The 13,963-nt window shown below is 47.7% G+C and overlaps 5 protein-coding genes across 5 annotated transcripts; 1 reads left to right on the top strand and 4 right to left on the bottom strand.

The window, feature by feature from the left end:
- Positions 1-176: 176 nt before the first annotated feature.
- P175DRAFT_0449250 (synembryn) lies at positions 177-2,496 on the bottom strand. Its single transcript, XM_040894438.1, has 7 exons — positions 2,148-2,496; positions 2,010-2,084; positions 1,877-1,953; positions 1,662-1,820; positions 1,487-1,606; positions 578-1,422; positions 177-520 (listed from the first exon to the last, which is right to left on the bottom strand). The coding sequence occupies exons 1-7, from the start codon at positions 2,179-2,181 to the stop codon at positions 421-423; spliced, it is 1,410 nt and encodes a 469-aa protein (XP_040755509.1). The 5' UTR covers positions 2,182-2,496; the 3' UTR covers positions 177-420.
- On the top strand, positions 2,459-8,298 carry P175DRAFT_020589 (putative telomere length regulator protein (Rif1)). Its single transcript, XM_040892582.1, has 3 exons — positions 2,459-5,779; positions 5,827-6,096; positions 6,145-8,298. The coding sequence occupies exons 1-3, from the start codon at positions 2,840-2,842 to the stop codon at positions 8,212-8,214; spliced, it is 5,280 nt and encodes a 1,759-aa protein (XP_040755510.1). The 5' UTR covers positions 2,459-2,839; the 3' UTR covers positions 8,215-8,298.
- Positions 8,299-9,575: 1,277 nt separating this feature from the next.
- On the bottom strand, positions 9,576-11,383 carry P175DRAFT_020638 (uncharacterized protein). The gene is made up of 3 exons (XM_040892583.1): positions 10,705-11,383; positions 10,083-10,638; positions 9,576-10,023 (listed from the first exon to the last, which is right to left on the bottom strand). Exons 1-3 carry the CDS (start codon positions 11,241-11,243, stop codon positions 9,769-9,771), a joined length of 1,350 nt encoding a protein of 449 aa, XP_040755511.1. The 5' UTR covers positions 11,244-11,383; the 3' UTR covers positions 9,576-9,768.
- On the bottom strand, positions 11,272-11,567 carry P175DRAFT_0497238 (uncharacterized protein). Its single transcript, XM_040896236.1, has 2 exons — positions 11,450-11,567; positions 11,272-11,398 (listed from the first exon to the last, which is right to left on the bottom strand). The coding sequence occupies exons 1-2, from the start codon at positions 11,537-11,539 to the stop codon at positions 11,333-11,335; spliced, it is 156 nt and encodes a 51-aa protein (XP_040755512.1). The 5' UTR covers positions 11,540-11,567; the 3' UTR covers positions 11,272-11,332.
- A 906-nt stretch (positions 11,568-12,473) lies between these two features.
- Positions 12,474-13,929, bottom strand: P175DRAFT_0428091 (uncharacterized protein; the record flags this gene model as incomplete). Its single annotated transcript, XM_040893287.1, has 5 exons — positions 12,474-12,661; positions 12,726-12,891; positions 12,946-13,247; positions 13,302-13,624; positions 13,682-13,929. The coding sequence occupies 5 exons, from the start codon at positions 13,927-13,929 to the stop codon at positions 12,474-12,476; spliced, it is 1,227 nt and encodes a 408-aa protein (XP_040755513.1).
- Between the last annotated feature and the right edge of the window lie 34 nt (positions 13,930-13,963).

Genomic DNA, 13,963 nt, shown 5'->3' on the forward strand with positions numbered 1-13,963 from the left:
TTAGGTAAATTATCTGACAAGAAAAGGAATATATTCTGTATGTGAGGTTTTAGACAAGAATCAAGAATCGAACCCCGCGAGACACATTTTTTTGCCGAGAATTTTCCTTGCCGCTCAAAACCCCGCCGTCGCCGCTACGGTACGTCACTGAGTTTCTTTCTGGTTCTAGATGCAACGCGAAAGGTACAGAATTTACGAATGAGGCAAATCTGCTGCTGTCTTATTAAACATTCAAGATGTAATAATGTGATATTGCTTTCCTAGAGCTGATTTAAGCTCAGTCTTGGACTGGGATGATTATAAACAGTCCGAATTAGATTTTAATGCGCTTTATATACTACTAGGTAGTGATGAACTCAGTACGACTGGAATACTTGAAAAACGGATGAAGAATGCAATCATAGTGGGCATTCCCAAAATTCAATCGCTATCACCAGAATCGGACAACTCTTCAAACCTTCCCTCGCGAAGTGCTTGTGTAACAGGGTTCTCCACGGTGAGAATACCATTTGCCTTGGCCCTGTACAAAGAAATGGCTTAGTTACTTTCCACGATAGTAAACGTGAGTGGGGCATACCTCTCAAAAAGCACGAAAAGCCTTTCTGCCTCTCGCTCTTTCTCTTCCTGGGTCATAGGTGGACCGGTGTCTTGTTGCTCTGCATCCCATCTCTGTCCTGTTATTGGGTTCACCTCTGGATCAAGCCCTTCAGCATTTGTCGCAAATGCTTCGCCTGCGGTTTGAGGAATATCTATGCCACGTGAGGCAAGCAGTCCCGCAGCAAATCCATAGCCAATATTCTTGGTCAGATTCTCGGCGTTCTTTCCGGAAAGGACAAACATGAGCTCAGAGATTGCAATTTTGAGGTTCGGTTGTGGCATGGTTGAAAGTTTAAGCAGTTTTGAAGAGAGAGTATCGGACTGTCCGATGGGTCGACTTCTGTCACTATCATCGGGTAAGAGGAGCCACTGCATATACTTACGGGGGCCTTCTGGCGCCAATTCATGAATAGTGATCAGCGAGTGAAGAAGTGGAATGGCCTTTGTTTCGAGCTCCGCAGGGCTATAGAGCGATACAGACTGATCTAGAACGTTGATCAATTTGTCCACGTTGCAATTTTGGTTAAATGTGGGAAATAAAGGGCTGCTGTCAAAAGGCTTCCCCTTTTTATTTTCAAGATCGAGGGTTGACAGGCAGTTTAGTAGAGTTCCTAAAAGACCATCCAAGGGTTTGAACGGAATGTCGATACGGCTGATAATCTTGAAGATATAGGGGATTGAAGGCGAAAAAGTAGGAGATAGATCTTGAAAAAGCTTGGACACGTTGAATACAAGCTTCAATGTGTCAGTGAAAGCCAACTCATCAATCTGAGATAAAGGCTTCCTTCCAGACTTTGGGAACTGTTTGGAATGACGGAGAATTTGCTGCGTAAAACAAAAAATCTTGTCAGTCGAATTGACTACTCCATCTCTACCTAGGGTTACTCACATAGTTGACATTATCACCCAAGGAATGCTCATTGATCAACACTTCGAAATCCATATTGGTGTCATAAGTTGACAGGAACAGGATCCGACTGATGACCATTTCGTCTTCGGAAGAATCACACTGGTGACGATGGTTAGCCGGGAGGGAAAGTAGCATATCACTTGCACCTGTGTACCTTGAGCATCTCTGCCAATTTACCGCCTCGACCGGTATCCGCGAATATCTGGCGCATATTCTCATCCAACAAGAGAGCATTCGCAACGCAACGAAGGGCAGCTCGACGCACGTCGTTTGTCTCCCCATCAACCCCATATTTCGACAGGATTTCAATTCCCTAAATAATATTAGAAATATGACACTCCCCTGAAAATTTCCCTGGCGTAGCAATACCCTCTTCGAATAGATGGGCCCAGCATTGTCCGGGCTGGTACCGTGTTGCCTAAGTTGTAACAAGGTCTGTGTTCTCTCTGTTTCAGGAGGGTCAGCGAATATTCTAGACAATGTCATGTGCTCGCCATCTTACGCGAAGAAGTCAAGGTTTTCGATTGAATATCTTTCTCCAAAGAGTCCAACAATTTGGTAACTTGTCGCAGTTTTTCTGCCATGTTCGAAGGTCAGTGCGGCTGGTTCCTCCAAAACGTCACGATGGTTTGTGCTCTACCTGGACCTTGAAGTACATTAAATGCCATCGTCATCTCTGGAATTTACATGCGGTAATTTTAATATACAATAACTCTTGATAGCCCCGTTATATCAACTTCGTGCAGGACCTGGCTAGACTAATGGATTGTCGAAGGTGCTGGAAGGCGACCGATCCTCTTAGGTAGGAGAGCGACGAGTGAGAAAGGGAAGATCGGAAGAAATTAAAAAAAAAAAACAAAAAAAAAGTTGGAGGAGTCCGGACACGACCTTAATAAATAATTGAGACTCCCAAGGATAAGTTACTCAGGCGATGGGTTTCATTGTTCAATTGTTCACTCCTTTGAGCGAGAGTGCCATAGAACTTACCAGGTAGGAGCAGAACTTCCCCCACCGAAACGAATCAGCCCGCTTTCTCCGCAGAAGACAGAACTTTAGTTCTGCCTCAGGCAAGAAACGCGCCGCCTTCCACTTTACGCGTGTCTCGAGCCACCAGCGCGTCTTTTTGAGTTGCGTGGCTTGCGTTTTCCCCGTCCCGAAATGATGGATCCCAAAAAGGGCTTTCGATCTTGCAACTTGAACGCTTCGGTGGCCCGCTGCTAAACGTTTTCTCGGCCAGGATATGGACACTGTGGTGTGAGTTCATAGCTTGGACGTATCGCAATGTTCCTTTCTTTCCACTCCTTTTCTTCTCTTGTCTTCTTGTCTTGAAATATGGTGGAGGTTCTTGGTCCTTTGTCTGCTCGTCCGCCGACTCCACCGAGGATTGTGTCTCGCATGCTGTCTGAAAAAGATCGGACGGTAGACTCTCCAGTCATCGTACAGACTCCTATAGAGTCTCCTTCCTTGACCAACGGATCTACAGGAGGTGCCTCCGGTCGCCAATCGAAGCGCGTGAACTTTTCGCCATGGACAAAATACATCAAGCCTCCTTCGTTTACTAACGCAAAATCGAAAGTCCTTCCTCCCTCGAATGAATGCAAACCAACCAAGTCGATTCTTAAGTCAACCGGTTCGCCTGGCCCTGTGAACACGCCGAGTATTACACCCTACACCCCCGAAAGCTTCGCTATGCTTCTGGAGTCGATCACCCAGCAATTGGCTGGAGAGTCGACAAGCTCTAGAATTGACGCGTACATGCAGTTTTTTGGGGCGCTAAGGGCATATGAGAAGCTTCCTCCGGAAGATGAAATTGTGCGCAAGTTAGGATTAATCACTCAGTTTATTCAGCGGGATATTGGACGGGATCTCGCAAAGGGTGGGCCGTTGGATACTAATCTTGTCATCCAAGCCCTGAAGCTCTCCGTGGTGCTAGTGTGGCATCCTCAGATCTCTCCGCACTTATCTGACGACTTCAAACTTGTCCTTGTCGAACACTCCTTGAGCAGCCTCGAAGACGGCAAATTACCCAAATCTGTCATGACGCATTACCTATCCGTTTTGTCAACGCAAAGGTTCCCCGCTAAAATCCTGACGAACGCTCGAATTACTCGCATCCTCACAATGCTACACGGTCTTACCAATAAGGTGAAAGGAAATGCGGTTGTATCCCAACGATTGATGATATATGAGCGCCTTTTTGAGCAGTCAAAGTCGGCTTTTGTCTTGCAGCCATCGCTATGGATGGACCATCTACTCTCTGGCTTGCTTCATCATATAAGAGAGGTCAGAATAAAGGCTATAGAGCTTGGATTCAACGCCTATATGGCATTCGGCCCTAGTCCCGCTATGTCCAAAACGCTTCGTGATATTTTTGACCGACCTCTTGATAACGACAGAAAGCTGGCGTCTGAAATTTGCGAACGCATGTCAAGGATGATGGCAAGTCCCGAGAGTGGTGACCATGTGCCTCAGATTTGGGGTGTTATTGTCTTGCTCTTGCGAAGCAAACGATTTCACATCGACCAATGGCAGCATTTCAAGGAATGGGTTCTTGTCCTCCAGAAATGTTTCAACTGCAGCGACTCTGAAATTAAATCAAAAGCCATTGGGGGGTGGAATCGATTTGTTCTTGTGGCAAACATTAGTGAAACGACCAGCCCATCGTTGTTGAGAATGCTCAGCAAGCCAATACTATCCCAATTTGAGCGAAAGAAACAAGAAAAGCATGGATCGCAACCCAGCCAGTTGGCTATTGCTAGCTACTATAATTTGCTTTACTATGCTTTCCGCCCATCTGCATCATACCAACAGCTCGATATCGTCTGGGAAGAATATATCGCGCAGCCCTCCTCAAACATATTCTCATCTGTTCCCAGCCTGAGTGATCGGGTCGCTCATGCCCTCTCTCACATGCTCTGGAGCTCCCAAGCCAACGTTTGGTCAGAGAACCGAGTAAACGAAACGAAGAGGGTTGTCCCTGAAGAGTTGCCGTCTCTAGACTGTAAGTGGGTCCGGTCGAGGATCACTTCAGTTCTGAAAGTTTTTGAAGATATTCTGAAGTCATCCATCTGGGGCCCCGACATAGACAAGTCAAATATTGCTATTGCCTGGGTTAATCTCTCCAATGCTCTCTCATATTCTTCAAGCAAAGAGATTACTCCCTCCCCAGAGTCAATGCAGGCAGTAGCCCACGTACTGGGACTTTTACAGCGCCTCTGGAATGCAGGCCCACTTTCACTTAACGCTGTTGGAGAATCGTCCAAGGATGCATTTTTCGAACGATTTCGCTTTTTGTCTACCGCTATGATAGTTGCTTTGGGTAGTATCCCTTTCACCGAAAAGCTCCTTTTGAAAACGGCAGATTCGACGTATCAAGCCGCGAACACGCCGACGCATCGCCATTCAAACGCCAACAATAATCTAGATAGTCCAATATTGCACTTGCTCCGACTTATTAGTGATATTCCAGGGCTCTCAGAACCCACCGCATCGTATCTGCGCTTAATCAACGGTACCCTCGAAGCGGCTTGCAACGGGAGAGTTACTCGAGGTTCCCGCCTTGAACTTCTGCGACAGTGTGCAGATTTGTACCCAAGTGGAAAAGAGTTCCATTTTGGTGTGGACAATTTTGCTCAGATTGTCTGGAAATCAACGGCACAGCTATCAGCAGATTGTTTGCGTTCATTTCCCATTGAATCAGCGCGCGAACGCGATGGGTCTGTTCACCGTGACTATGACAACTTGGTCAAAATTCTTTCGGTAGGGCTAAAATTTTCAAATGTGCACGATGCCTGGGACCAGCTTATTGAAGCGTTTATTCACGTCCTGAGAACAGAGAGAGGGGATCAGGTTATTGCGACAACGGTAGTGGATCTCGCTGACTTCATGATGGATATTGATATTCGCACTACCTGTCTATCTGCATCGTCGCTGTTCAATCACTCCCTGTCGCTTTCTTTCCTCGATCATAATACCACGCTGGTCAACGAGCGCAATCAAGAAAGCCATGGTGACAGTGAATTCTTCTTCCCCCAAAAATTAATCGAATTAGCGAACCGAATTCTTCGCGGGTCGTATGAAGAGTTCCAACCGTCTGAGATTAATGGAGTTGCGGTCTTTATTGAATCACTAGCCTCCTTCTTGGGTTCAGGTGTAGCTGCCTTTCGTTCTAGACTTCTCGAAACCCTCCAGGAATCCCTTGCGCTATATTTGAAAGACGCAGCTCGCAAACTCACCGTTGAAAGCGGCGTTGAAAGTAGAATTCTTACTGCTGTAAGTGCATGACGCAAGGGGCTCGCATACATTCTAACCTTGAACAGTGCCGAGCTCTCTCTGCCGCCGTCCTTAATATTTTGCAAGGAGCTTTGCCTCACGACACCTCCACTCTAGACACGTTCCAAAACATCATCTGTGCTGGCTTAGGATCATCACATGCCTCAATTGCAAGGAGATTTATCGATTTCTGGAGTTCCACGTTCGGAACGCAAAATTCTTTGCGCTACCCTGAAGCTGTGTCTCAGGCGTTGCAAAATCTAGAAACCCATCTGAATAGTCAGGTGTCTAGCTCACTACCAGAAGACAAATCACCAGTATGTGCCAAGTCCTTCTGGGATGAATTTAAGGCTAACAACCAAAAGGGCGCAACACAAAGAAGCCGTCCTCAGCTAGAGACAGTGCGTACCAACTTGAAAGATATGGCGGCCGAATCTCAGATCGCGTTTACTCTGGATGCGCCAACTGAATCGCCATATTCTGCTCGCCTAGACTCATCGCCTGTCACGAGGGGTTCTGAATCTACAGGCCCAGCGTTGCAACAGCCCCGGAAGTCTTCTCCCCAGGGTCTCAAATCTAAGAATACTCTCCACCAAAGCGCGCCCATGAATGATTCTCTCCCAGTGCCATCGTCTAAGAAAACCTCAGTGCGGCATAGCGAGGTTTTCTTTATGATTGACAACCTTCGCTCCTCCTCTCCACCCACCAACACGCCAAGAGACGTTGGATTCATGACGCCGCCTCACCTGCGCAATCTACGAAATGCCGACTCCGAGACTGAAACTCCTCAAACCCCTACTTTACCTGCTGTAGTTGGTGACAATGAGGACAATTTCCTCGGATCTTCACCGACGCCTGGTATTAGAGGCTGTTCACACTCGGTGGGGTCGGAGATACCTTCTACCATCGTTGGGTCGCAAATGGACATTGACCCTCCGTCTTCACCACCAGAGCTAGAGTTGGGAAGCCCCGATATCCGACAAAAGTCCCTTGCTTTGGATAATACACCAGGCAAGGACAAAATTTCCAAGAACAGAAAACGGAGAAATAGGGCTAGGCGGTCTAAGACAGTAACCGACAAGAAGGTTGGTGAATCTTCGCCAGTTAAGGAAGGTGCGACGCAGGGCGAAAGGAAAGAAGAGAAGAGTTTGAGAAGTCGTCTTCGCTCGTCTACAGTGGCCAACAACGAGCAGAGTGCAGCCAAAAAGACGCAAGAAGGCCCCATGAAGACGATGTGTCGGGAAGTTAGCCACGATCCGGCCACTGACGCCACCACAGAACCTTCATCCACAAATGATGTGCCCCAAGTTGGGCCTCAGGTTGTGTCTAAAGATGATGGAAAGCAGCCATTTGCTGAGCCTTCTGATTTCATTGCAGATTCTTGCAGCGAGGATATGGATACCCAGGCCATATCTCAGCTAGAGCATGATTTAGTGTCTGCAGTAGATCTCGGCCGGACAAGGGTAAACGGAGAGGCGGGGCCTTCAGAACCAGCTCCAGTTACTCGAAAACGGAAGCGGGAGGAAGAAGCCGAGGCTGCACGAAGTAGCAAAGAGCGACGTCGCTCTTCCAGGCTCTCTACGGCAACATTGCTCGCTGATGCGGAAGAGAAGCTTAGTGTTCATTCCAAAAAGCAGAAGATTCCCACCATTACTTCGGCCGCAGCTCCACATTCTCCTACTGCTACGGCTGCTTTATTGAAAAAACGAATGTACGACGCTGATATGGAAATTGCCACTCCCAGGAAGCAACATGAGCATACACCCGAACAAAAGAAAGAAAAGACCAAGAACAAAGATGCAGAGAACCAGGGTGCCTCCCAGAAACGGAGATCCTCGCGGATTAGTGGTTTGGCAGGACCCGATATTCCTGTGGACAGCCCTACACCTAAGAAATCGCCTCGATCCAGCCGGTCATCGAAGCAGAACAAGAAGCGCAGAGAATGCCGGGGGGGACAAGCTCGATCTCAAACTGACAGTACCCAATATATGGAAGCTGTAGCTTCTCGAAATTCCCCAGAGCCTCAAGATATGCAGCCTTCGATCCAGAGCGCTGATTCGCCTTTTGAAGCACATGGTTCTTTAGCTCCTCCAGTTCCAGACATGGAACTCAAAACCCCCTCAAAGGCTACCGTCGAAAAACCGTCCGACAACGATATTCGAATGGCAGAGGTAGGACCGGAGGCAGAAGCCGAAATCGCAGCAGACAACGCCTCTACAACCAACCTTGATAATCAAGCCTCTCGGCCATTCCCAGCCGAAGATTCCGAACCGGTCAAGGAACCCGGGATCAAAACCTCTCTCCGCGAACTCCTCGACAAGGTCAAACTAGCGGCTTTGGACCGAGATACCGTGAAGGAAATAGACGATCTGCTGTTCAATTTCCGAGTGGAGGTGCACGAAGCTCTGAGGCGTCACTGTGACGCTACCAGTTAGGATTTGGATTTGCATAGCGATGGCGTTTGAGTTATTTATTATTGTCTAAAGTGAGTTTATGCTAGGAACGTGCTAAAAAATACCTCGAGTAAATATTGGCTTGGTTTTTGTCTTTCGGTTCTACACCCACAGTCGCTCTTTGGATCTACCAGGTAGTTTTTGCTTGTATGCATTATGTACTTTGTTGTGGTTGTATCATTTCTACATCCAGTACGGAGTATTATATAGACTACACTGGAAGAAACTCTAGAAAGTACCTTCAAGTTTGGACCACCTACCTACCTACCTGCATACATACGTACATACGTACATACATACAGAATACCAGATTTATCCACTCTAGTGAGTGAGTATATGAGTAAATACTCCGCTTTGCCCTTCCTTGCTCCTGTGAATTACTCACGTATGACTATTAACCAATTATCAGATATCAAGGCTGATTAATCCATGCTGGATGTTTCGCTAAAAGACCGGGTTCCGCTTGAGCAGAGCGAGACTAGGTATACAACTAACTACCCTTGAAGCACACACGGACAATGCCCCGTTCCTCTCACCCAATGCAGAAAACGGTGCAGTGGGAGCCGACCAAGCTTGCGTGCGTGCGTGCGTGTGTATAGCTCTGGCATCTAGTTATCTGCTGGGGAAGTGAACCAACCGCAAGACCCGAACTTAACCTAACTTAACCTAACCTAGGTACATAGGACATAGGTAGAGAATAAACTCCACTTGAACTTATTGATTCCGCCACTGATGCAGAAAAAGGCTCGAGCGATCTAATGCAAAGGAGCGGGTCCGGTGGGGGGGGGGACAAGCTTGGCGCGGTGGGTGGGTTTCCGCTCCGCCCCGGGGAGTTAATCTAATCTAATTCTGAATAAGTAATACTGTCTTCTCGTTGCAGGAGTTTTTTTTTTTTTTTTTTTCTTTCTGAGGCTCGGACAAAACAAGCGTCTGCCGCTGCTCTCTTGGTTGCAGCTGTTAATGCAGTTAGATTCAAGAACGGTTATTTTCTCTCCCAATACAGACCTGGGAACCGCGGAATCTCGATGCTGAAACGGAGAGCGAGAGATGCTTTCGTCTCGCTGTATTTGAGGCTGGGTGTAGGAAGCAACAGGTTCTGATCATGAAGATATATTGGGTGTATAGTTGGGCACGAGCGTATAGGCTTTAAGAAACGTCTTAAAACCGTAAGAAGTTTTTGACAGTTTATTCTCTTGCGTGTCTGCTATCCCGGACCGTATCTCTTGAACTACCGCTAAATTTATCATCCAGGGCTTTTGCTGCCATGTGAGCTGAAATCTAGCACGTGATTCTTACGAGGCTTTTTCTGGGGATACTATGGGTGGACGGAGTAGTTGAGGATAGAACGTGATGTGGTGGTGGTTGGTCACAGTGAGTAAATAACAAAGGTTTTTCATAGGAGTACAATGATTTGAATGAGTAGAATCATAGATTTGCTAATATCACATATCTCAGTCTGTCTTGTAGTGAAGTAATAACTGTCTTATGCCATTCATAGTGTTGCATAAGAACTGAGACTGGCTTTGTTTGGCGTAATTAGATAATAAGGTTGAGAACACGCCTCCAAGCAGGCAGGGCGGCCACTCGGGCGCGCTCAGCGTGGATAAACTCCCAGTCGACGTCACGGCGACCGCTGTCGACATCGATCTGGTGGGTTCGGAGCCAACCCTCGCGTTTCCAGAGGTAACCAATGGCCCAGAAGAACAGCACAACAGGGAGGGCGAGGTACGTCTCGAAGAAACCTTTTGCGTCGTTAAGGCCACCGCCTGGGGGTGCAATAGCAACAAAGAACTACTTTTATTAGCTTCTCACGGTGGACAAGGTGGAGAGAGAGAGAAAATGGGAAGTACCTGAGCAACCAAGACAATGAAGACGAGGAAGAGACCAATGTAGGAACCGTAGACACCACCGACAGCGCGAAAGGGGATCTCGTCGAGAGTGTGACCGTGGTAAGCCCAAGCCTTGCGGAAGCGGATGTGCGCCAGACAGATGGAGCCCCAGGTGAAGAGCGCGGCGAGACCGGAGAGCGCCTGCAGCCAGGTGAAGACGGTAGGACCCTGAGCGTCCAGGTTGATGTACCCCAGCAGACCGAAGGCGATCAGAGCGGCGACGGAAAAGAGCGGGCGACCAGACCGGTCAACATAGGCAAAGATCTTGGGGGCGTAGCCTTGTTCAGCGAGGGCAGTGAGGGTACGGGAACCACCATAGACACCGGAGACACCAATGGAGAGGACGGAGATGAGAATGACGACGTTCATAAAGGAGTCATAGCCCTTGAGACCGGCGTCGGCGGCAATGAGGACGAAGGGAGAGGCTTGGACATCGATTAGGCCACCGCTCCCGAGGAGACGCTCGTCATCGGAGCGGACTAGGAGCCCGACGAAGGTGAGACCGACAATGTAGAAGCTAGAACGATAGTTAGTTAGGCCGTCTAGGCACCGGATTGGCAGGGGGGGAGTGGTTGTAACATACAGGGTGATACGCCAGAAGACTTGCTTCACAGCACCAGGCAAGGACTTGGTAGGAGTCTTGGACTCGGCAGCGGCCAGACCGACCAACTCAGTTCCACTGAAGGAGAAAGCAGCTGTGACGAAGACGGCACAGAAGCCCTTGAAACCGTTACGAAAAGCACCAGGGTTGTACCAATTGCGCGCACCCCAGTATTCATCGTAGAGGTGGCCCTTGGGGCCACCACCACACACAAGAACCAAGGCGATGATCATGAAGACGACGATCGCACCCAGCTTGAGCATGGAGGACCAGAACTCTTCTTCTGCATAACCCAGAGAACCGAAGATGTTGATGACAATGATAGCCACGAGGAAGACGGTGATCCAAACTCCTACGCTTACATCGACATGCCAATAATTAATTGTAAGGCCAGCTACTGTTAATTCGAGAGGAACGACAATGGCCCATTGGAAGACGTAGTTCCAGCCCATAGCGAACCCCCAAGAAGGATCGATGAAACGCGCCGAGTAAGTGTAGAAACCACCCGAGACGGGGTACATGACCGCCAATTCACCCAAAGCGTAGACTACAGGATGTTAATCTGCGGGGGGAGAGGAAGGGATCTGTAGACAGTCTGGACTTACCAACGTTAAACATCATGATACCAATAATGAAGAAATCGAGAAAGAGAGAAGCAGGACCCTAAGAAATTAGACTGGATTGGGGATTTAGAGATGAGAGTAGGTAGTAAGTTGGTAGGACTTACTCCTGTGCGCAGAGCACTTCCCGAGCCAACAAAAAAACCAGCGCCAATGGAACCACCGATGGCAATCATGTGTATATGGCGGGATCTCATGTTGCGTTTGAGATCTACCTGCTCTCCCTTGCGACGCTGGAAGGACTTGAGAGACAACCCAGCGCGAGTCCAGAAGTCCTCATCCTCATAGTTGATGATCTGACCATTTTGAGTATAGGTTGGGGGGGAGGTCGTGGAGGCCTCGACATCGACTCCTTTTTCAGAGTCTTTCGTCTCCATGATGAGAGTTGAATTAGGGATAATCAAACGAGAAGGGGGGGAAGGATGGGTTGAAGGGGGAAATTGGGAGAGAGAGAGAGAGAGAGAGAGAGAGAGAGTAAGAGAAAGAAAAGGAAGGAAGGAAGAAAGAAGGGCAATCGAAAGGAAAGTCCTTTGGTACCTCTGGAGGACCTGAAAAGATATGGAAATCATCTACTAAGCAATCTTCTTATCTTGGTACTGGGGGCGAAAACAACTGGGATTGTAACCTCACCTGGTAGTCTATGATCGGGCAACTTTCATGGTAGCATTGCCATTGGTAGAAACACAGTACCAGGACGCCAAGAGAACGCCCGAGAATGCCAAGAAAAAAGGTAGGATCGACTTCTTTTCTTGTCCTTGATACAGCATGATAAGACAAGCTCTCGAGATAAGGTGACTGGGAACTTGGGAATAAGATATTGATAGGAATGAATCTCCACAAATCAGAATATCTGTGCCAATATTTCTATGAGTAATGGAATCATTTTGAACTGAGTGACTCTTTAGATGAATGTAACCTGAAACGAATCAAAATTGGGTCGGGGGAAATGGATGGAATGATTGTACCTACATCCTGTAGGCAACGTACACCCCTCCGAGTATGTATATACATTGCCTGTCTTCCAGGATAGATCGCCGAGTTTGGGGTCGGGAGAAGTCGTGCTCACACAAAACATGGGATAACCCGCTTGCATGAAGTTGTGATGGGCTGACGTTTTGCATCCTGCTCCAGCTACTCTATCTGATCATTCAGCCACGGATCCTGCAGTAGATCCTTCGCTGTCTTCCTATCTTCAGGCCGCCACTGAAGCATCCCTCTCATAAAAGCTAAAAACATTTCCTTATTTCTTCCCTCAAGGAACTCTTCCGACAATTCTAAACTAACTCCTGTCGGAATGTCCAGGTCTTGCTTCCATTTCCCTGCAATTTCGTCTTCATAAGCCTCTGCGAAGTGCATTTGGGGAGGGGAGGGAAAGATGCTTACCATCATTAGTAAAGAATTCATGGCTTCTTTTGCCACGCTGGAGCATATCCAGAGGTGGTGGCCCTAGAACTCCCATGACTTCTGCAAGATGCGCCCGGGTCGAGTACCCCTTGCTGTCAGGGTCATTTCCATAGAAAAGGTGTTTCCCCTCAAACAAATCCCACACCTATTATTCCCGATTGGTTAGTCCATGACTTCGAGAGTGGAAAGCAGAGCATACCATAACACCGACATTCCATATATCAACCGGGTAACTCCAGTCAGTCTTCAGCATCACTTCTGGAGATCTATAAATATTTGGCTGTGCATCATGATTTCTCCTCTTATCTCCTTGTACAGCAGACCCAAAATCACTTAATACTGCTCTGCCAAATACCTTTGGCAAGTCAAAACGCCGTGAAGCATAGACCGGCACACCATTAATTATTTTGCGGGGTGAAGGGTGTTTCAGTTCAGCTTGGGTAAAACTCTCAAGGATTGACTTATCCTCTATTTCTTGGAGAATATTATCGCTTTTGATATCTATGAGATTATAGATTAGGGCAATGCTTTTAGCAACATATAGATATGCCTCACCAGTGTGGACAAGCTTGCATTCAGTGTGTAGATAGTCAAGTGCAAGGAAGATCTGTATAAGACCTGCTTTGAGTAGGTCTTCAGTAAATCGATGGCTAGGATTACGGTATAGTAGATCCCTGAAGCTTTCCCACATTGGTTTTTGAACAAGACAAGGATGGTCACCACCAGAACGGGGAATTGTGAAGAGATCCAGTGCTTTCCTTATATGAGCATGGCCAGGGTGCCATGAACTCCCCATATTTAGTTGTTTATAAATCTGAAACTCTTCCTGATTACCATCGTCACGCGTGTATATTTTAAGCGTCACATATTGATGGCCTCTGATGGTGTCAGTGGGCCAGTATTTAGTTAAAATAAGTAGATCTGCCATCACTTACCCAAGATCACGAGCGAGCCATACAGTTGAAGTAGTCCCAAAACCAAGTTTACCAATAATCTGGTATTTGGAACTAATCACATCGCCAATATTAGCAGGATAATATTTTCCTTGTTTGAACTGCTCAAACCGTTCCTCGTCAAGCACCTCTGAGGGATGGACGATTTCGAAGCCGCTGTTGGGAAAATACATGGGAGGGGAGGGGGCCCGTCGAAGCACCTTTGTGGCCCACCTCATGAGCGTAGCCATGACGGGCTCGTGGAAGGGAAGAGGCTGACGTTTG

The sequence above is a fragment of the Aspergillus ochraceoroseus genome (assembly GCF_002846915.1).
Source record: "Aspergillus ochraceoroseus IBT 24754 chromosome Unknown P175scaffold_1, whole genome shotgun sequence".
Taxonomy (NCBI): domain Eukaryota; kingdom Fungi; phylum Ascomycota; class Eurotiomycetes; order Eurotiales; family Aspergillaceae; genus Aspergillus; species Aspergillus ochraceoroseus.